Source organism: Hyperolius riggenbachi, chromosome 9 (assembly GCF_040937935.1).
Source record: "Hyperolius riggenbachi isolate aHypRig1 chromosome 9, aHypRig1.pri, whole genome shotgun sequence".
Taxonomy (NCBI): domain Eukaryota; kingdom Metazoa; phylum Chordata; class Amphibia; order Anura; family Hyperoliidae; genus Hyperolius; species Hyperolius riggenbachi.
Window position 1 is genome coordinate 245,703,095 of NC_090654.1, and position 22,287 is coordinate 245,725,381.

General features: G+C 43.0%; 1 protein-coding gene across 3 annotated transcripts in view; it reads left to right on the plus strand.

Moving 5' to 3' along the window:
- MTHFD1 (methylenetetrahydrofolate dehydrogenase, cyclohydrolase and formyltetrahydrofolate synthetase 1) overlaps nt 1–22,287 on the plus strand; it is a 155,281-nt gene that overhangs the window by 33,976 nt on the left and 99,018 nt on the right. For all 3 annotated transcript variants that reach the window (XM_068254245.1, XM_068254243.1, XM_068254244.1), the window contains 3 exons: nt 3,053–3,180; nt 6,715–6,812; nt 18,372–18,545. In XM_068254245.1, the coding sequence (XP_068110346.1) occupies nt 3,053–3,180; nt 6,715–6,812; nt 18,372–18,545 (400 nt within the window). The remainder of the gene's footprint in view (nt 1–3,052; nt 3,181–6,714; nt 6,813–18,371; nt 18,546–22,287) is intronic.

A 22,287-nucleotide genomic window follows, 5' to 3' on the forward strand; every position in this document is an offset into this window, starting at 1 on the left:
ACTGGCATAACAGGAACAGCAGGCTGGAGTGAAGATGGATTAGGTTTCGGTAAAGATACAGTTTGTGGATCTGCGGAAACTGGCAACATAACTGTTGGAGTCTTTGCGGTGGTAACTGGAAGGATGGAGGCTGTAGGAAAATATTTCCGTTTGAACTTAGATTTTTGACTCAGTCTGGAAGCAGGGGTGAGTTTAACAAAGTCCTGATGTGCAGAAGAACAGGGCAGGTATGATGTAGGTAGCTGGAACGACCATGGAGTGGATCTAACCGCAGTTTGTAAAGGAGCAGTTCTTTTATGATTTTTGGATACAGGTAATTCCAAGTCCGTGGAACAGGTTACTGAGGACAGAGAGCATGTCTCTTCCTTGATGCCTGGGGCAGAATTAACAGGTGGTGTGCTCTGATAATCATAAGAATGAGACAAAATTCTTTGCCAAGCGATTACTAGACCAGAACCTGATTCATATTTACAAGTCTTGTGATCAACCATAGACTGGACAGCACGCATGCATGCAAAAATATATGAATCACCTTTTTCTAGATAGAACTCAAGAAATCGATCCCAGTCACTCTTAAGGTAACCATACATCTGATCAATCTGTTCAGGATGGAATACTGGATCGAAGCTGACAAACTTATTGCTGGAACTGACAGGGTTAACATTGGCTGCTGAATGCTGCACAAACTGACTACCAGAAAACTCAGAAGGATCTTTTTTATGCAAAATCTTTTTCCATTCATCAATCAAAGGAAGTACACGGTCAGACTTGCAAACATTCAGGTTCATCAGAGAAGTTGCAGATTTTATACATGCATCCAAAAATGTCTTTTCTTTTGTGGAATAGAATTCATTAAATGATTCCCAATCATACTTTAATTCATCATTTAGTGCGTTAATTTCCCATCTACTGAATGGGGGATCCCAATCACTCTTAATGGGAGCTTGCAGATTACCCTGAGCATAATTGCAGGATTGAACTGTCTGTTTGGAAGTGACAGGAATATGATTAGTTTTAATTGGCTTGGTTTGGTTTATTACTGAGGAGGAGTTATTGCAATAGACAGGCAGGGATCTAACTTGAGTCCAGGAGGTAGAAGGATCTCTTACTGCAATTAGGGTTTGCAGAATCTGCAACAATGATTGCATCTCAGATTCTGCAGAGTTGCCCTGCTGCATAAAAGATTTAACATGCATAACAATTTGCATTAATTCTTCACGGGAATATGCTGACAATTCCTTATAACACTCATGTTGGTCTTCCTCTGCTAGCAAGGAGTAGAAGTTATTGTGCTGAATAGTCCAATCCACTTCCATAGCTGAAACAAATGAGATTCCAGTATTAATGGAAGTAGCAGGATCATGAGTGGACTTAATTGATTGAATCTGGTTAATTACTGGCCAGGATTTGGCTTGATTCAAAGGGGCAGCAGGACAATTAATGGGGCCTGATAAATTACCCGGAACATGCATTGTGGAATAAGCAACTGAATTTTGTTGGGCTTCAGAACAACATTCATGCAAAACCGACAAAAAGTCTTTTAAATCATAAGGAAAGGTTCTTTCATTACTCACAGACTGAACCCATGAAATCAGCTGCTGCAGATCCTCAAATGAATCGTCTGCAAACGTATAATAGCAAAGTTTCCTTTTGTCTCTTGCTAGAATAGCATATTCAGACAGGTGCTTTAAATCCATGTCAATCATGGCTGGAGAAACAGGATCTCAGACCTTTTCCTAGTGACAAATTGTTTGGCTAGCTCTTCTGTTATAATTCGCATGGAGTTTGTGCGCTGCACCTGGAGCAAACAGAAACCAACGCACAAACCCGCAACCAGGCAGAGATGTCACAGTTTAGGAAAAGACTGCCAAACCAGGAGTAAATGAATAATAAGGATTTATTATTAAATGAAAATAAAGAAATACTGTGCATTCACCTCATGCACAGAAACAATCAGTATCAACTTGCAGGCAATGTATTCTACACACACATACAACACACTGCATCAAATAATACTGGCAGATATATACAATAAGCATACAAGGTATGAAAATCAGGGTTTATACAAGGACCTCTCTGCATAAGCGAGCTATGCAGAGTAGATCCAGTGTATAGAATTGTGTGCACACAGACCCTGGATCCAGAATAGTAATACAACATAAACCTAGGAATATATATACAAAATACAGATTACAATCGAGGAGGAGACACACGGATAGTCGGCAAGCAGAGGTCATACACAGGAGATCAAACAGTACAGTAATCGCTAGGCAAAGAATAGTCGGAATACAAAGCACAAGGTCAAAACACGGGAGATCAATACAGCAGGGAATCAAGGAACAAGGTAACCAGGAACAGGGAACTCCGGACAGGATGGCTAGGATCAGGAACAAAGAGCTAGCAAGTTCAGAGTGTTCAGGTGTGGCTTAAATACCATGCGATAGTCCAGGCCTCCTCCCTGTCTGTGGAGAGATATCCAGAGAGTCCACCCTCTGCTGGTGGGCAGAGGAAAGTTCAGGCTGTATATTCATAGAGGCTGGTGACATCTGCTGGTAAAGCAGAGGTAGTACATGCAGGGATCTACCAGCAGATGCAGATTGTAACACTTTTTTTCAATCTTCAGTTCTGCTTAAAGATCCAGTACTATACTTTGTGACAATTCCTATTAAACTACTATTCCTGGCATTTTGGAGTTGACTATATAAAAAAAATAATAATCCGAACATTTATATAGCGCTTTTCTCCTATCTGACTCAAAGCGCTCGAGCTGCAGCCACTGGGACGCGCTCAGGAGGCCACCCTGCAGTATTGGGGAGTCTTGCCTTGAACTCCTTACTGAATAGGTACTGACCCTAGCCAGGATTCGAACCCTGGTCTCCCATGTCAAAGGCAGTGCAGTACTCTATTCAGCCAGTATTCTACAGTATATGTGAGGCTATAGATAAGTTAATAGTTGATCATGCAATATTTCCCCCCAAGAAATGAAGATTTTTTTTTTGGGGGGGGGGGGTCTTAGATAAAAATGTATTAAAATGAAATGGTTTCTTTCTAGATGCTACAAAGGCTTCTGGTAAGCGTGTAGTGGGTGATGTGGCATATGAAGAGGCGAAGGAGAGGGCCTCCTACATTACTCCGGTGCCAGGTGGGGTCGGCCCTATGACTGTAGCCATGCTCATGGAGGTGAGTAAAGCACATTTAAAGGGAAACCTGTATTTGGTAAAAACCCTCATACACTTGTTACTACATGGCTGTGAGCAAGAAATAATGGGAAGCAACATCTAAAAGTTTCACAAACCATGGCTTGTAGAGTACATCAGCACACCAGTCTTGATTATAATGCAACGCACTTTATTGTGCACTATTCCACATAAACATCCGACAATTGTTTTGGGGGCCACGCAGGGTCCCCCTTTCTCAAGGCATGTGGCACCCGAAAACAATTGTCAGGTTTATGTGGAATAGTGCACAACAAATGTGCGTTGCATTATAATCAAGACTGGTGTGCTGATGTACTGTACAGCTTCATGATTTGAGTGGCACTGCCTTGTCACTACATCAAGCACCCAGAACTGGAAGGTGTGCCAGCTTCATTTTTTCTACTCTGGACAATCCATGGCTTGCAATTTCTCACGGCTCGTTACCAATCTATTCTTCCACCAAAAGAGGGCAGTGTTTAATGTGTGAGTGTCTGTTCTGCACAACACAAAAACTTTCTGATGTGTCCCTGCAGTGACCTCTAGTGGCGGGCAGAATAAGCAGCACCGAAAGACAAAGTGAAAAGGCCCCGGTAAGCTGTGGGCCTCAGGCTTTTAATTAAGCAAATTTCTTATTTTTCGTAGCAGCCCTCCCCATCTCTTTACCTCCTTCCCCTCCTCCACATGTAAAGGTACAATTACTGTATATCTAAGGCTACTTGCAGACAATTACTGTTCTTCACTTAGGCCATTTCTTTATGGTCTTATGAGGTGACCTATAGCTGTCTGTAGGTGTACCTGATCCCCTGAGAAGTATGGGGGCTGCCATATTTATTACCTTATAAACAATACCATTTGCCTGGCAGCCCTGCTGATCTCTTTGGCTGCAATAGTGTCTGAATCACACGAGAAACAAGCATGCAGCTAATCTTGTCAGATCTGACAATGTCACACCTGGTCTTCTGCATGCTTGTTCAGGGTATGTGGCTTAATGTATTAGAGGTAGAGGTTCAACAGGCTAGCCATGCAACTGGTATTGCTTAAAATAAATATGGCAGCCTCCATATCCCTCTTGTTGTCCTTTAAAGTGAACCTGAGGTAAGAGTTATATGGAAGCTGCCATATTTATTTCCGGATGATACCATTTTATTGGCTAACTAAAAATGAATAAAAATAAGCAAGCTTTCGGCCTTTCAGCCTTCGTCGGGCTTATATCCTGTTAGTTTGCAAGCTGGTGGTACAGACAGCTTTATACATGCAACATCAAAAGGGAAAACAGATATTTTTTTTTTTTCAAGCATAAATACTAATTATTATTATTATTATTATTATTATTATTATTTATTGAGTGTATCAAGCGCCAACATATTACGCAGCGCTGAACATTAATTTAGGTTACAAACAATATTTAGGGGTGACATACCAACCCAACCGCAATCTCAGATCTGCACACGAGCTTCTTCTATCCTCTTCTACAATTACCTCCTCACATTCATGTGTACAAGACTTCTCACGTGCCTCACCCCTCCTCTGGAATGCCCTTCCACAACACATCCGCCACTCTCCCACCTTTGAAATCTTTAAATGCTCCCTCAAAACCCACTTTTTCCGACAAGCCTATTATCTAGCTTAGGCCATGCACCCACTAAATAACCTAATTGCGTACTGCCTGTACATATACTGTATACATCCCCACCTCTTGTTTCCACCTCATTCCTTTAGATTGTAAGCTCTCAAGGGCAGGGCTCTCACCCTTTTGTGTCATGGACTGTTATTAATTTAATTGCTTGCACACATGTTAAATCAAATTGTAATCAGCAGTGCTGTATCTTGTATCAGTGTTCATATTTGATGTATATCATTGTCTGTATCATTATGTATCCCTTGTTTGTTTTCTTACATTGTACAGCGCCACGGAATATGTTGGCGCTTTATAAATAAATAATAATATGACAATACAGGAATACAAGAAAAACAGATCACACACAATACTATGAATTAAGATGCCTTAATTCAAACAGACCATCTAAATGGGGTTAGAGGTTGCTGGGTAAGATAAGGATCCTCGTTTACTCGATGCTCACAGACCTGGGATTAGGATTGACCCAGAGGTATCGTAAATTCTTAGTTCACAAGTTCAGCTAGAATGGCTGAGAAAGTTCAAATATCATCAGCCTCATACCAATATAAAAAGTTGTCTTTATTCAAACCCTTCTCCACAGCTTTGAACCGATTTTATAAATTTTGTTTCTGCTATTAATCGATCATTTGACTTTTTTGAAGCCACCCTTCAGGGCAGTGACCCGAAGATCATCCATGCGGTGTCCGTTGGACCAAAAGTGTGTAGCAACTGGAAGTCCCGATTTGGTATCATTAATAGTGTGCCTGTGTCCATTCATACGTTTGCGCAGAGTTTGTCCAATTTCTCCCACGTACAAACATTGGGGCATTTAGCACACATGATCAGATATACCAGATTGGTGGAACCACAGGAAAATTTACCTTGTACTCTGTACTCCTGTTGTGAACCTGGTATCGTTAACCTGTCAGTGAGTAAATGTGTCTGCAGGTCCCACATATTTTTTTTGTCGGCAGGGTGATGTTCCGTTTTGTTGAGGCCTATTCAAATAACTCCTGACAATCATCTGTTTTAGATTGTGTGGTTGCCGATATGACGAGGTTTAGGGAATATAGTGCTCAGTCTGTGATCCTTGTGTAAAATGGGATGAAGTTCCTTAGCAATCCTCCTTAAAGTGAACCTCCGGACTAAAAATCGACTCAGCAGCACTGAATAGGCCTGGTGTTTTTTTAACAGTTTCACAGCATCAGAACTTTGTTTCTCTTATCCAAGCCTCATTTTTAGCTGCATAGAAGAAAACTGCCCGGGCTTTTTTCCCCTGATGCTGTGCAAAGCATGATGGGATTTCGGATGTTGTTGCTCTCGTTCTTTTTTTTTTTTTTTTTTACATTTTGAATTTGACATTTGAAGCCTAGCGTGTGCAGCTGGGAGGGGTTATCAGGACACAGGACAGTTAGAACTGTGTCTCCTGCTCCTTGTCACCTCCTTTCAACCAAAAAGATGGCTGCCCCCATGACAAAGATGGCAGCCCCCATGAATCACAAACATTTGCCTGTTCTTTTAAAACAGGGTGGGTAAAAAATTATATTACCTATCTATTCTAATTAACATAACTAATGTAACTTAATGACAGTATGTTTGTTTAGGCTGAAGTTCCCCTTTAAGATTTCCAGGTGTGGGTTGTAGGTGACAACCAAAAGGACACGTTCCTCTTTCTGGTTTTGCTTTATATTTCAGGAGTTCAGTCCTGGGGGTGATGCTGGCTTTCCTGATTTGGGCCTCAGCCATAGGACTGTAACCATGTTTAATGAAAGTGTTCTTAAGGCGATCCAGGTGCTTGTCTCTGTCCATCCTGTCAGAACAAAAATACTGGTGATGTTACCAATGTACAGTAATGTGTTAATGTGATCTCAACTCTCCTAATGTTTCTTGTGTTTACAGAACACCGTTGAAAGTGCCAAGCGATACGTGGAGAAACTTGATCCACACACATGGAATATAGAGTTTACCAAGCTCCAGGTGCAATCGCCAGTACCCAGGTAACCACTTTGTAGATTCAGGGCCCATTTTCACGAGCAGTTGATGGGCAGTTAAAAGCCTGCCGAACTCTCGCAACTGCTTGCTGCTGCCTGGCAACTGCTCACTGTTGCCTGGCAACTGCTCACTGAGCGCACAGTTCAGCCACCTGTGGAAAAGGGCCCTAAATGTGTTCCATTTTGTGCAGTTCCTTGCGACCACAGTGGTGCCCTCTTCTTTCCATGGCTCACTCTTCAACAAAAGCAATGCTATTTATTTATTTTTTTTCTCAATCTGCGGTGTATAATCGGGGCTGTATTTTTGCGAAGGTCAGACTGACTGGAAGGATGATGGCAGGTGGAAGGTTTGGTGTTGCTCTGCTGCATGTGGAAGGAAGGGACTGTTTCACCTAGAGGAGCTTCTGAGGGTGGGGATGGACTGCTGCACATGGAGGGGCTGCATCGAGAAAAGCTTCTGCCACGCATGGGGGTTGATTCACAAAGCTTACTTTTTCACATTAAAAAGAACCTGTAAAATCACTTAAAATAAACACATGAGGTAACTTCAAATGAACATTACATAGTTACCTTGCCATCAGTTCCTCTCAGAAGCTCACCATTTTCTTCTTACAATGATCCCTTCCAGTTCTGACAACATTTTGTCAGAACTGAAATATATCAGTTGCTGTCAGTTACAGCTGAGAGGAGAACTGATGTGTCCATGTTTCCCCATGGCTCAAGTGGGCGATGTTACAGTTTAACAGTGTGCTGACCAGAAAGCTGTTATGGGGTAATAGCCATTTTCAAAATGGAGGACGGAGAATTCTATTGATCACAGTGGACAAACAGGACGCAGGAGAGGAAAAATAGATTGAGTAGACTGCACGGGAGGCAAGTATGACTTGTGTATGTTTTTACTTTTAATTTTCAGTATAGGTTTTCTTTAACTATTAGAACAACTAAGGCATGACCGCGGCATCAGTACATCCCCGCAGCCCACTGCTCCAGCCTGCATAGTCTTCTGGCAGGCAGAGCAGGGCTACAGGAAGATGGCGCCCGACGTACTGTACTGGAGACACAAATAGTCTCCAGTACAGGGCTTCGGACGCCATCTTCCCATAGCCCAGCTCTGCCTGCCAGAAGACTATGCAGGCTGGAGCAGTGGGCTGCGGGGATGTACTGATGCCGCGGCCAGTTCACCACGGGTCGCACAGTCTGGCGGGGGAAGAGCAGTCTAGCTAGATTCATTACTGTCTATAGTGGTGGAGGACGCTATAGCTTACTCGTGAAGGGAGGACAGAGCGTGGAAAAGTAGTTACAACAGATGTTCCCCATAACATACTGGGCCGGTTGGCTTGTACATCGTCTGCTACAGAAGTGACGGGGTGGCTAAAGATTAGTGAGTAAAGTAACCGCTCTCTTAATCCATTCTTTTTCATACTTTCACATGCTTGTTTAATTGTATCTAGCCCTTAAACACTAATTCGCCATAGTGCGCCTTTAATAAGTAAAGTTAATTTATTCAACAGAAGAGCTTTGTTAATCAGCCCCCTAGAATGGTGATACATGGGAAGTTTGGCACAGTAAAATTGGCAAAGGCTGGCAAAAATTAATGAGCCAGTCCTGTGTATAATTGCCCTTGAGATCTGCTATTAAGGTTTGTCACCATTTCCATTGCAGGTAATACTGATGTTGCCCAACTTGCTCCAAGACATCTGTAAACAGGCAGCCTTGCATCATTCTCTGCTCATGGTCATTTTGTTATATTCATGCAGATGTTGGTCACTGTCCTATCTTTGTATTTTCTGAAATGCTGATTATTGTGGAGACGTGAGTTACAGGTTGTTCTACGATGCACACCAACTAGCGGTAAGACTGCCGTGCACAAGCAGACCATGGCAATTCTACCATTACTAATGCCAGGGAAACACTCCCCATTAACCCATCGGTACCACGTGCGTTATGGCACTAATGGGTTATTGGGCGGTGCTCCCTCTGTGTTAAAGAACTTTATCCAAGGATTGATCCAATCAGTAGCTGATAACCCCCTTTCCCACGAGAAATCTTTACTTTTTTTTTTTTTTTTTTTTTTTTTTTAGAATAGAATGGGGGGGGGGGGGGGGGGGAGGGGTCTGTATGGCTGATACTGGCCGCAATTCACTGAGCTTTATCAAACATTTGATAAGTTGCCTCATGGGTAAAATTTTAATTTTGAATTCACTAAGATGTTATATATTTATCGAATGTTTTATCGCTAAACGTTCAATATATCTATAACCCCTTAGTGAATTTAAAATTTGTTTTTGCCCATGAGGTAATTTATCAAACCTATGCTAAACTGTTTGATAAAACTTAGTAAATTGAGGCCAATTGTGGTGAAACACCTCCCACAGTGTGATGTTCTGACAGATCGCTGTCTGTGAGCTGCATTGCATTGTGGGAAATACCAGCTTTTTTCCAACTGCAAAGCATGCCATATCTCCCTGTGCGGAATGTTTGTTTAGGGCCTGAGCCCACTAATTCAGTTGTGTCCGCTTTTCAGCATCTGTAACATTGTGTTTCTGAAAAGCGGACACAACTGTTTTAGGCCTCGTTCACATCATACGCTCTTCCGTGCGGATATGGAAGCGCGTCTCATGTGGTGAAATGCAGGAACGGCAGAAGGGCATAGACAGCCCTTCTACCGTTCACATCTACTGCGCTGCGCAGCCGTACGATGCGCTGGGAAGCGCTTGCGTACTGCTGCCTGCATTTTGCCCGGAAGCGCAGAGCTGATCCCATCACTGTCAATGGAAGGGGGCAGCGTCGCAGATGGCGTGCGAGCTGATGCGCTGCGTTCGGCTCGCACGGTCATCTGCGCTCCTCAGATGTGAACGAGGCCTTAGTGGGCTCAGGCCCTAAGAGTTCTATACACACAGGATTACAGATGAAGCCACCTGTTATAAAATCTTTCCTCACCCAGATTTAAATTCAGAAATGTTTAAGGGCAAACACTGACAATTTTATCAATTACGTTCTTTTCACTACAGGTCCTCTTTACAGTAAAATTGCTGTGCTCTGCCTGCTCATGGACGTATTACCGCTAGTTTGTGTATCGGGCCCCTTGTTACTTAAATACATTTAGGGATTTCCTCTAAGTGTGTCTGTGTCCTCCCAGATCTTGGAGGTTGCCAAATTACTTTTTGTACTTTTTTGTAAAATCCACAGCTTAGGGAGAACTGCCATGTTTTAGGGAGGGAGTACAGGAACTGCAAAGCCATCAACAAAACTCTGTAAGTCCTGCAATAAATTCTTCAAACTAGAGGTTTGTGTTTTGTCTATTTCATCATACCAATTCAAATATCAGATAACTCTCCTCTACATCTCTCTACTCTCCTATACTCCAAATCTCACTCACAACCTCCACTAGTGTATAATCCGTGCAGCCCTAAGCTTACTGATATTGTGTACTTAAAAGGAACTCGAGTTATAGGGTGATATAGAGGCTGCCATATTCATTTCCTTTTTAAACCATACCTGGTGCCTGTCAGTCCTGCTGCGAGGCAGGAAAAAGGCTGCTGGACATTTGGGCTATAGCGGCATTCAGAGCAATTCGGGCTCCGGCAAAAGACTGAGCCCAAATTACGAAAAAAATTTTGATTTTGACCGCCAGCTGAATTCCATCTTTCCCCTGAGTCCATGGTGACCTGGACGGGGAATAGTAATTAGAGCGGATCTGAGATGAAAGACTAACTATAACAAGTGACTTTTCTATATCTCTTATCTAAAGTTTAGATAGTTTACACTGCTAATCTAGCTGCAAACAGCTTCAAAAGTTTGATTATTTATTTATTCCTGTGATACAATGAGGGCAGCCATGTTCTGTTTGTCACATTGTCACAGGCTGAGGGCTGGAGATGCTATCAGCTTATGTAAATTCAGTCCCCTCTCCTCCTTCCCCTCTGCCTCTGAAATCAATGGCTAGTAACCTCCTCCTGCCCAGACTGAGCTCCCATAAGCCCTTGCTACAGTGCCAAGGCACTGTGAAAAGCTGTGGGCGAGGTGTGTTTAGTTTGTAGGGAATTGGAGTATTAAAACAAAAAAAAAAGTATTTGGCTTGAGGAATGCCCTATAAGCTATATGAAAGGAACACAATTATGCAATGTATAAAAGTTTATCTCGGATCCACTTTAATGCCACTGGGAATTTTGCTGGAGCAGGTTGAGCAGTTTTTCGTCTTCACCCTGCGCTCAAATTTCCCGGATGTATGCGTCCTGCTGATCTTTTTGGTCAGTAGGGTCTAAATCACACCTGAAACAAGCATGTAACTAATATTGTCAGATTTTGTCCTAGACCTCAGATTTACGTGTTTGTTCAGGGTCTACGGCTAAAAGCATTAGTGGCAGAGGATCGGCAGCACAGCCAGGCAATCTTTAAAGGGAACCTGAGGTGAGTGGGATATGGAGGATATTTTATTTTTTCCCCCTTTAAACCCCTCCCCCACCCCGGCGGTCAATTTCCCCAGGATTTCTGTGCAAAAAGTGAACCAATTTTCATAATCCTCTTTTTTTTTTTTTTTTTTTTTTTCCCCCCTGTACTGATGTGTTTGCACGTCAATACTGTTTGCAGCTTGTTTTGTAATAACGTACATAACCGTCAATGCCGCCAGGGAGGTTAAACCATACCAGTAGCCTGGCAATTCTGTGGGTCTCTTTGGCTGCAGTAGACCAGTCAGACTTCAGAGCACTTGATCTGAATGCTTGTTCAGCATCTGTGGCTAAAAGTATTAGAAGCAGAGGATCAGCAGGATAGCCAGTACTGTTTATTATACAATAAATGTCAGCCTTCATATCCTCCTGGTTTCAGGGTTCTTTTTAAAGGACAGCTGTATCCTGGCAGTAAAATTGCTCCCAGGGCTTGTCCCACTCAGGACTGTGTATTCGTAAACAGAATAAGGCTAGGTTCACTGTAAAAGTGGCGTTCCCTGTAAAAGCAGAAACTCAACAGCATGAACAATCAGTGCTGCATGTACATACAGTCAATAAGTATGCTTCACTGTTACTGTTGCCGTACGCGTTTTGCAGCACACCGTTATACTCCAATGTGAATGTCACGTAGTTTGGTCATTGTAGTGTGGCAATCTGCGTTACAAAGCGGCTGTTATACCAAAATGCACCACTGTGAACCTGGCCTAATTGCCAGCAGAAAAAAAACTTAAATTTTTGCAAAATTTTCAATACTTTACAGTAATGTGGTGATCTGCAAAATATGAGGACACAGTCAATGGGAGTGGCTTTTAGAATTATTTGCATATGATTGACCATCTGATTTGATGCAAATTTTATATTTTTAACATGTAACGGAGACCTAGTTGAGTAAAGATTTGATACTTAACCAGGGCTTCCTCCCGCCCCATAAACGCGTCTGAGTCTCTCTCGCCGTGCAGCCGCGGTCAGCCCCGGTAACTGGCTCGGTCGCGTCAGTCCGGGTCTACTGCGCATGCATGGGAGGTCTATGCATGCACAGTAGACCCAGACTGATGCAACTGAGCCAGTTACCGGGGCTGATTGCAGCAGACCGCAGGATGACGGTGAGGGACTTGTACATGGTAATGGGGCAGGGGGAAGCTGGGGTAAGTATCAAATCTTTACTTTACGAGGTCTCTGTTACACTTTAAGTTATACAGCTTGAAAATGGTGCAAACCAAATGCCACAGCTGCTGCATTTGATTAGTTTCAAACTGCATACATTATATAAAATTGCCATATTTGTATCCACTCATTATTTACATCTCATTGAATATCCCCAGTGGATGCTTGACTGTATGAGAAGTATATGTTTGACATTAGTGCAAGTAGTGTGATCTACAAGGCAAGGTTATAGGGTCCTTCCACACTGCGTCTGTTCAGTCACAATGGACAATGTCCTCTCATCCCAATGTGATGCAATGATGTTTTTATGGTACGTTCACTTTGGCTGCGGTGTGGTGGATCCCAACAGAGTAACGCACAGCATGTTGAACATTTACCGGACAATACGCATGTTTAATGTGGCATTAGGACAACAGAGGTGCCAGGAAGAATAAAATCAAAAACTGTTTAAAAATGGGAGGTAGTGGTGGACTTTCCTCCCCAATGAAGACTTGATTTTGTCTAATTCAGGCAAATTTCATTGTGTACTCCACAAAATAGTGTGAGGTGTTTTATGCATGTATTTCACTCGCTTTTTCAGGCATTTAACAGGACTGGCTTGAAAATTATAAAAAATACAGGATGAAGTGGGTGGCGCATAACAGCCAATTACATTTTACCATTTAAAATAAATGGCTAACAGTTTAAGAAAGGCTGTAGTTCAAATTTCAATGTCAGAATTCAAACCTGCTACAGGTAATTGGGTGACTGGGATTCAAATGCAGAAAAGGGGGCAAAGCCACAAACGGCCAATCAGATTTTCTCACAAACTTGGTCATTGAGTAACTGTGTCAAGGTTAGAAAAAGTGGGCAGAGCGGAAAACCTAATTTGTAAGTGGGAAAATTAAAACGGTAGCCATTTTTACACTGTTAATGGCAGGGTTCTCAAACTTCAGTAGGTGACTGGGATTAATATTTAGGAAACTGGGTGGAGCCTACAACGGCCAATGAAAACTCATCTATTTTTCAAGGCGAATATTTAAATTGCTTCCATTTTGTACACTGTTTATGGCAGAGGCCTCAAACTTGCTACAGTTGGTCACTGGGTGACCTGGGCTCAAGTTCTGAAAAAGGACGGAGCCACAAAGAGCCAATGAGATTTATTTGCTGGTTTTCAATGGGAAAATTTAAACGTCTTCCATTCTCACATTTTTGATGCCAAAACTTGCAATGCAGATGTTTAACCACTTTAGCCCGAGAGCAATTTTCGCATATCCTCACTGCTCCCATTCGCCAATAACGTTATTACTACTTATCACACCTTAATGGACCTATCAATGTATTGTGTTTTTTCAGGACAAACTAAGCTTCATTACCTAATTTTCTATGCATTTTGAAGGGAAAATAAGAGGGGAAAAATAGAAAATAAACACTATTTCTTCATTTACATTCCTTCTAGCTTTACAATAAACAGTGCTAACTGTTAATCCCACACATTTTATTTGCTTATCTGTCCTGGTTATTACAACATTGGATTGTTCCTAGTACAATGTATGGTGGCAATATTGTATTTGGAAATAAAGGTGACTCTTTTTTTCTGTTTTGTGGTTGTTTTGGTTTTTGTTTTTGCTTTCTCATTGTACATAATTGATGATTACAAGACCTTATTTGCAAAATAATAGTAATATACCCTCATGGCACACATTTTTAAAAAGCCAAGTTCCTAAGGTAACAATATATGTATGTTCTTGTATAATGAAAACAAGGTGACAAAATATAAAAGTCTTTTATTTTGGTACAGAATATGCAAAAATGTAATTGCTTTTGATTGTTTGACTAAAAAGAATACACAAGACCTGGGCCTCAACTCTAAATCACTCTTATCTCTATTCTACTACTAATCATGTTTGAAATGTTACCACATGTCTCTTGTATTTTTTTGCTAAAACGTTTCCAAATTTGATCATTTTTTTTGAAAAAAATTGATTGGTTGTTCCTGCCTACCGTATTTTTATGTGACTTGCAAGCTTCAGAACAAACTAAAATGTATTCTACAACTTGTCACGGTTTAAAATGATACCGCATGACCCTCATTTAGTAACAAACTTGTGGTGCACCCTCCACATCTACACTGTGTATACACAGTATATATGTCCAGTTTGTATTAAAGGACATCTGAGGTAAAAATAAATTAATGAAATAAACATTTGTATTTATCCTGCTTCTCCTAAAAATGACTTCAGATAGTCCACAGGTTTATTTCATATTTAAATCTACTTTTTTAAAGGGGTGTTTTTTTTTTTGGTTTTTTTTTACCGTTTTTAGGCTTTGTTCACATTGCATTCCAACTGCATGTCTGTCTGCGTTGGATGGTTTTCCTAAGCGCATTTCTAAGCGATTTTGCAGAACAATTGCGGTTTTTCACTTTCTGACATCAGTCAGGAAGTAAACTCCTTCAAGTTTTTAAAGAATAAATACGTTGTATTCTTTTCTGGATCAAATGCAATCCCTACATAAAGCAATTTTGTGAGGGTTTTGCGGTTTCCTATACCTTCTATTGAGGCCTCAAAAATGGCCCAAGCACCGCTTATCTGAGCGGATCAGAAATGAACTGCTCCGATGTGAACTCTCTCATAGGGAACCATGGCACAAGAGCTTTCAGGGCTATTTTGAAAATCGCCAGTGCCTAAAATTTGTCAAACGCCCCTAGTGTGAATGAGCCCTTATTGTTTTGCTCAATGACCCATTCTTTGAAGCAAAAATCTACAAACTATTGACTTTTTTTTTTTTTAATCTTTCCTGCTTTCAGAAGCCATTTTCTGCTAGGAAAGTTTTTTTTTTTTTTTTAATCAGTGAGGGTCACACTGTAATTTGACTTAGTGCTGACTCAGACAGGAGCTGTCACTTGCATAACCGATGTTTAACTCTTTCAGGCAGAGAAAGAAAAAAAAGGAACACAGCATAATTATTTGTGTGCTAGGCACTGTACATACACATGTTTATCTCGTCATGTCACATGTCACATGTCACCTCGGGTGTCCTTTAAAGGATATATCTGAGGACTTTGAAAATAAAAAAACTCACCTGGGGCTTCATCCAGCCCCTGCCAGCTGCCCTGTGCCCTTGCTGCAACTCCGGTTCAAGGTCCCTTCCGCCACAAGATGTTCACTGCACCTGCGCGAGCTTCTCAGAGTTGCGCTGACGTTACCCGGACTGTTCTATGCAGGCGCAGTACAGCACGGATGATGTCAGTGAACTGCGTGCTGGATTGCAGGAAGATCTGCATCGGAGGGGACTGGGAGCCAATAGAGCTGTGGCGTGGGCACAGGTCGGCTTACAGGGGCTGGAGGAAACCCTAGGTAAGTGGATTTTTTTTTTTTCCAGTTCCATGAACCTTCCATTTAATGCGGACCCAAACCAAACATTTTTTTTAATGCAAAATATTTAGTTGCACCACTCTGACACATACAAAGATAAATAAACACTCCTTCAAGCCAATGAGCATTTCAGTGCATGCTTTTCACCCTTCTCTTTTCATAACTAGGGTTATACAGGTGACAGCCATTAGCAATTCCTCCTTCGCCGGACACCATCTAATCCACCAGTTTGCCGGAGTCTGTCCTGGCAATATGAAAGGAAGGGAGGGGTTCCTCCAATAAATGTAAAATATTTTATATTTATCGTCATGCAGCTGAAAAAGGCTGCTATTTATTATTAAAATTTAGAAAATTGATTTTATTTCTGAAATCTTGTATTTTTAATTTAGGTCCACTTTAAGTGGTTGACCACAAGCATACACTGCATGGTTGATATACAGTGTAAGACAGTTATTGGAAACTGAGCTGCAGAAAAGTGCACCACTGCAGGTGCCTGAATAGGAACTGTAGTGAAAATGACATAATGAATAAAAATACTTATTGTTTATAATATTAACTTGATATATTATTTAGTTAGGGTTTGCTCATTGTAAAATCTTTCCTCTCCCTGATTTACATTAGGAAATGTATCAGTGGTGGGGACATCTTTAGTTCTGCCAGGTGATCTGTGCGGAATGTTCGTTACTGAGAGTACTATGCACAAAGGGAGATGCAGCTTGCTTGGCAGTTGGCAAATGTTATTTCCCACAATGCAACAAGGTTCACAGACTGTAAACTTTCAGGACTATGGCCATGACCTCACACTGTGGGAAGATTTTCACCACAATATCAGCCATACAGACCCCCTGATGATCTGTTTGAAAAAAGGTAAAGATTTCTCATGGGAAAGGGGGTATCCGCTACTGATTTGGGATGATGTTCAATCCTGGGTGTACCAGAGATCAAGGTAATACAAAAATCGATACTTACCTGAGGCTTCCTCCCACCCCATAAACACGTGAGTCTCATGCCATCCTCCCAAGCTCTGCCCGTTCAGCCGAGCTCAGCCCGGGTAACTTGTTCAGTCTCCTCCAGTCTGGGTCTTCTCTGGATGCACAGTAGACCCGGACTGACGTCCCTGAGCAAGTTACTGGGTCTGAACGGCAGAACGCGGGAGGACAGCGTGGGACTTGCACGTGTTTATGGGGCGGAAGGAAGCTCCGGGTAAGTATCGATTCTTGCTATAGTTTGATCTCTGGTTTTCTGGAAATACAACTAAGATATTGATGGCATTATTTACTTCCTTTTCAGAATGATTAATGCATGGTTGTGACTCAAAAAGCTCAGCATGACAGCCAAGCAATTGCCACCGGGGTAGTGATGACTGCCTTTATATTACCCCACTACTGATTTCCTTGACAGTACTAAACTAATACAGGTTTTCTGTTCCTGGGAACATAGCCACACCCCCGGCTACATAATACAAGGCTTTACTATATCATATTTTTGGTGCCTAGACAACGTTTTCTACATTTAATCCTGGACTAATATTGGGGAGCTTTATAATGTTCACCTATAAAGTAGGGTAGTATAGGTGGTAAATAGTTCAGTAATGGGGCACCACTATAATGAAGGAACTAATCTAATATGGAGCACTATAATGTGGTCTAGTACCCCGTTTCCCCGAACATAAGTTCTACTGGCAGTTAAAGAGGAGGAAGTGGCAGCCAGCCAGTGGGGACAGAGCGGTGAAGTGCTGATCGGACACCAGTCCTGTGATTCCAGCACACAGAAAAGTTATCAGCTGTGTGCAGGGAAAACAAGACGGTTGCTTGACCAGTACAGTAGCATTCCAAATCCAAAAAAAGCTTTGACAGGACCAAGTACATTTAGCGTTGCTAGAGCAAAACAGTGTTAGCATGGGAGGCGGTGGTTGTGGCATTAAAGGCATGGGGAGGGTACATAGGTTTGGATCCAGCAGAGGAAGAGGTGGCTGAAATCTTTGACTATAAGAAGAAATATGGGCGGGGAGGAAGTGGCAGTTATCCTCTCTAGGAACACCGCCGATCACACCCTCTTGTACCACCAGTAAATAAATGACCTGTAAAGAAAACCCACACAGCATAACTCACTTGCTCCAGGTTCCCTTTGCTGCCTTTTCCGTCCTGTCTGCTCTCACGTTCCGCTGACCTGTCCTGGATCTGCCAGCATTCACCGCTATGGTGCTGACCTGGAAGTACTTATGGGTTACTTCTGGGTCAGCAAGTCAACGGATTTCTGAGTCAGTTTTTATATCCTATATAATAGTGTGAGTGTGACTCTGCTTCCAGACTTGACAGTTAGCTGCCTGAGAACCTCATTGCATTGTGGGAAATAACATCTTTTTCCAACTGCCAAGCAAGCAACATCTCCCTGTGCGCATATACAATGGACAGCGGTGGAGGACAGGTGAGCAGGACGCATCGGTATGCGCTTTGCTTGGGTTTAGCGGCCGTGGCCTAGCGCCTGTTTTTTAACGGGCGGGCCTTTTTTACTAGTATAGTATAGTTGTTATTATAGCCCCTGGGAATACCTTGGGAGACCTCACATTTTTTTTTTCCTGTTTTCCTGCCTTCCAGTGACATTGAGATCTCCCGCTCCTGCATACCAAAGTCTATTTCAAAGCTGGCGAATGAGATTGGCCTCCTCTCGGAAGAAGTGGAACTGTATGGCCAGACTAAAGCCAAAGTCCTGCTATCTACTATCAAGCGCTTACAAGGGCAGCGGGATGGCAAATACGTTGTTGTGACCGGGTATGTCAGCTGCTCCTGTCCTGAGCGGAGCCTGGAAGGGCTTTTACACTACGACATATGAGGGATAAAGCAGGAGCATTACCTGCAAGGGCAGGATGGCCCAGAGCTATGAAGGGCCCCCACCTACCCTTCCTGCAATACAGGGTTCCTTCCCCAAGGTCACATGTTGCTGTACCAATACTTTTTCTGGGTAGGGAGATCATGATGGCCACACTTGTTACCTGATCCCTGGCAGATGGGTACCAGGATGTGGGAGTCGCCAAAGGAAAACAGAAAGGGGTGTGAACATGGGGGGGGTAGGGACATTTGTAGGTACAGTATGCCTCAGGAGGATAACCCCCTATATTCATACGATTGATTTTGAAAGGTGGAATGGATGATGAACTCCCCTACAGGCGGTTTCAGATGAGCCACTGCTGGCGGCTGTGCATGGCTCTAATTGTCGGGTCGAACTGCCATATAGGCTGTTTCAGACGGGCGACTGCTGGCGGCTGTGCATGGCATTTATCACCGGGATCGACTGCTTCCTGCATTGTGATGAATGGCAGCGTTCATCTCAATGCATTTACCATCCATTACAGGCGTACAGTCCATCGAATTGAGACGATGCTTGTAGTGCCTTTGATGCAATCTCCCGAACAATCAGTCATACGATCGATCGGATTGTGTACCATTAATGGGGATAATCGACGATCACTCTATCAATCGTACCATCGATCAGAATTTCCGAACGATCCTTTTGGTCTGAGTGGATTGCTTATTATTTTCCCTCCTTTGGTGGACCTAAACAATTATTTCTGATCAATCACAACGATTGGATTGGACCGCCTTTCGATCTTTTGGGAAATTGTGGCATTAGTGGAGGCATATGAACAACAACAAGACAGCCAGGCAACTGGCATTGTTCAAAAGGAAATACATCTGTCAACCTCCATATTTCTCTCACCTCAGGTATTTGACATTTTTCCCTTACAAAAACTTAAAATTTTGTGAGGACATTTTAAATACCAAATAATGCATTGCTTAAAAATACATTCAAGAAAAAAAGGTTCCTGAAACAGTACTTTGAGCTAAAAGTAAAAAACCCCAACATTTGCCTGCTAAGGTAGAGAAACTCTTTTCCTCATGTTGAATAACTGTGTATAATATGATCTAGGTAAATGATTAGATGTTGTTTAGTGTTCAGCAGATCCAGAGTCCACCGGGTCATAGATTATGCTTAGTCAAGTGAGGGGAATGCCTGAGCTCTTTGAAATTACTTTATTTAAAGGGCAACTGAAGTGAGAGTGATATGAAGGCTACTATACTGTATGTATTTCCTTTTAAACAATACCGGTTGCCTAGCAGTCTTGCTGCAGTAGTGTCTGACCCACACCAGAAACAAGCATGCAACTTATCTTATCAGATCTGACAATGTCAGAAACGCCTGATCTGCTTCATGCTTGTTCAGGGTCTGTGGCTAAAAGTATTAGAAGCAGAGGATCTGTAGGGCAGCCAGGCAACAGGTATTGCTTAAAATAAATATGGCAGCCTCCATATCCCTCTTGCTTCAGTTGTCCTTCAGTGACCTTAAAAACAAACAAACTGATGTACACTTTACAGCCGCTGGTGTTCATCATGCCTATAGCCTATTTATTTTTACAGCGCCTTATAATACAATCTGCAGACAGCTGCTTGCTCTCTGCTCTATAAGATACACAAAGCATAATAACCTTTATAAACAAAAAAACATTACTTTGTTACAGCTGATACAAATCCTAAAATAAATCTGCACTGTTTCTACTTCCTGATTCATGGAAGTAGACAAAGGGCTTGATTCACAAAGCGGTGCAAAGTGTTTGCACGCCTGTGAAAAGCCCTTTATCACGCCTAAACTCAGTTTAGGCGTGATAAGAAGAAACTTGCGCGATCTCCCGCGCGCAAAGTTTTGTGCGCGTAGCGCACCGTGTACCGTGCTTCGCACGCAGCGCCCATTAAACCCTATGGGACTTTATGCGCGAAGAGCAGCACAAATCGGTGATAACTCAGTGGTACACAGGTTATCACGCCTAAAGTCTTTTAGGCGTGATAACTGAGTTATCACCGCTTTGTGAATCAAGCCCATATTGTTAGCAGCCTGTTCTTTCAAATGAGCTTATCTGCCCTCTCTGCCATGGCAGTCATGTGACACAGGGGGGAGATCAGATTACAATTAGTGATTAGACACAAATGAGGGGGAATTAGACAGGCTAAACTACAGGGTGCATTTCTCTATGTTTTCCTTCTGTCCTGTGCAAGAGCTCAGGTCCACTTTAAGACATTCCTCAAACATAATTATTCTCCATTTTCAGTATGTACTGTATGTTTTGAACTATAAGGCTCACTTTTTCTCCCCCAAAAGTAGGGAAAAAAGTCACTGCGTCTTATGGTCCAAATGCAGGGAGTTCCTAACTTGTGAACGTCTGGCAACAGTGGCGTTGCTAGGGCCTTTGATCTGGGGCACCGCTCCCGAACCTGTTGCCATGGTGCCCCGGATCAGATTGAGCAGCAGGAGGGGGCACTGGGCGGAGCAGCAGGGTAGCGGGCATAGTGTAGTTAAAAACTCACCTTCCGTTCCAATCCCCGCAGGCACAGCCTCCAGCTTCTTCCTACTTCCTCCACCGGCGTTCGTCGCCTTGGTTACAGTGCCCCCTGTGATGACATCGGTCACGTCATCACGGAGCAGTTACCAATGCAAGGCACGCCAGGACGGAGTAGGAAGAACATGGAGGCTGTGCCTGCGTCGATCGAAAGGTGAGTTTTTAACTACAGTATGCCTGCTCCCCCGCCACTCCGCCCAGCGCCCGCCTCCTTACTCGGGGCACCTTCCTATCTAACCTATACTGGGGGCACCTACCTATCTAACCTATACTGGGGGTATCTATGTAACCTATACTGAGGGGTGTCTACCGATCTAACCTATACTGGGGGCAGCTATCTATCTGTCTAACCTATACGGGGGGCATCTATCTAACCTATACTGGGGGCACCTACCTATCTGACCTACACTGGAGTAATTTACCTATCTAACCTATATTGGGGGAACCTACCTATCTAACCTACACTGGAGTCACCTACCTATTTAACCTATACTGGGGGAACCTACCTATCTAACCTACACTGGAGGCACCTACCTATCTAACCTATACTGGGGGCATCTTTCTATCTAACCTATACTGGGGGCACCTACCTATCTAACCTATACTGGGGGAACCTACCTATCCCACCTACACTGGAGGCACCTACCTATCTAACCTATACTGGGGGCACCTACCTATCTACAGCCAAGCAAAGCCCCAGTGCCCCAGCAAAGCAAACCAGGCCAGCACAGCATAACCACCAGCCAGGCAGCCCAGCATAACCGCCAGCCGAGTACAGCACACAGGCCAGCCAGCCGAAAACAAGACAGAAGCCAGGTGAGGGGCTTATGTGAAATACTGCCTATTGAATATATTTAAGTTACGCCACTGCTATGTTCATGTACATTTGGCCCCACCTATGACCACCCCCTTTTTTGCCGCGGTGCACAATCATTCCCTCTTGGTGCCCAGAGGTGCCCTGGATCTCCCAGGAACCTGAAAACGCCCCTGTCTGCCAATACGAACCTCCAACCCAATGCAATGTCGGGGACTCCCTGTACTGAGCCCATGCAGAGGAGGACACGGGGACACAAAGGGGGAACCCATAAGGGCCCTTTTCACTAGCACTTCCTTGCCATGCACGG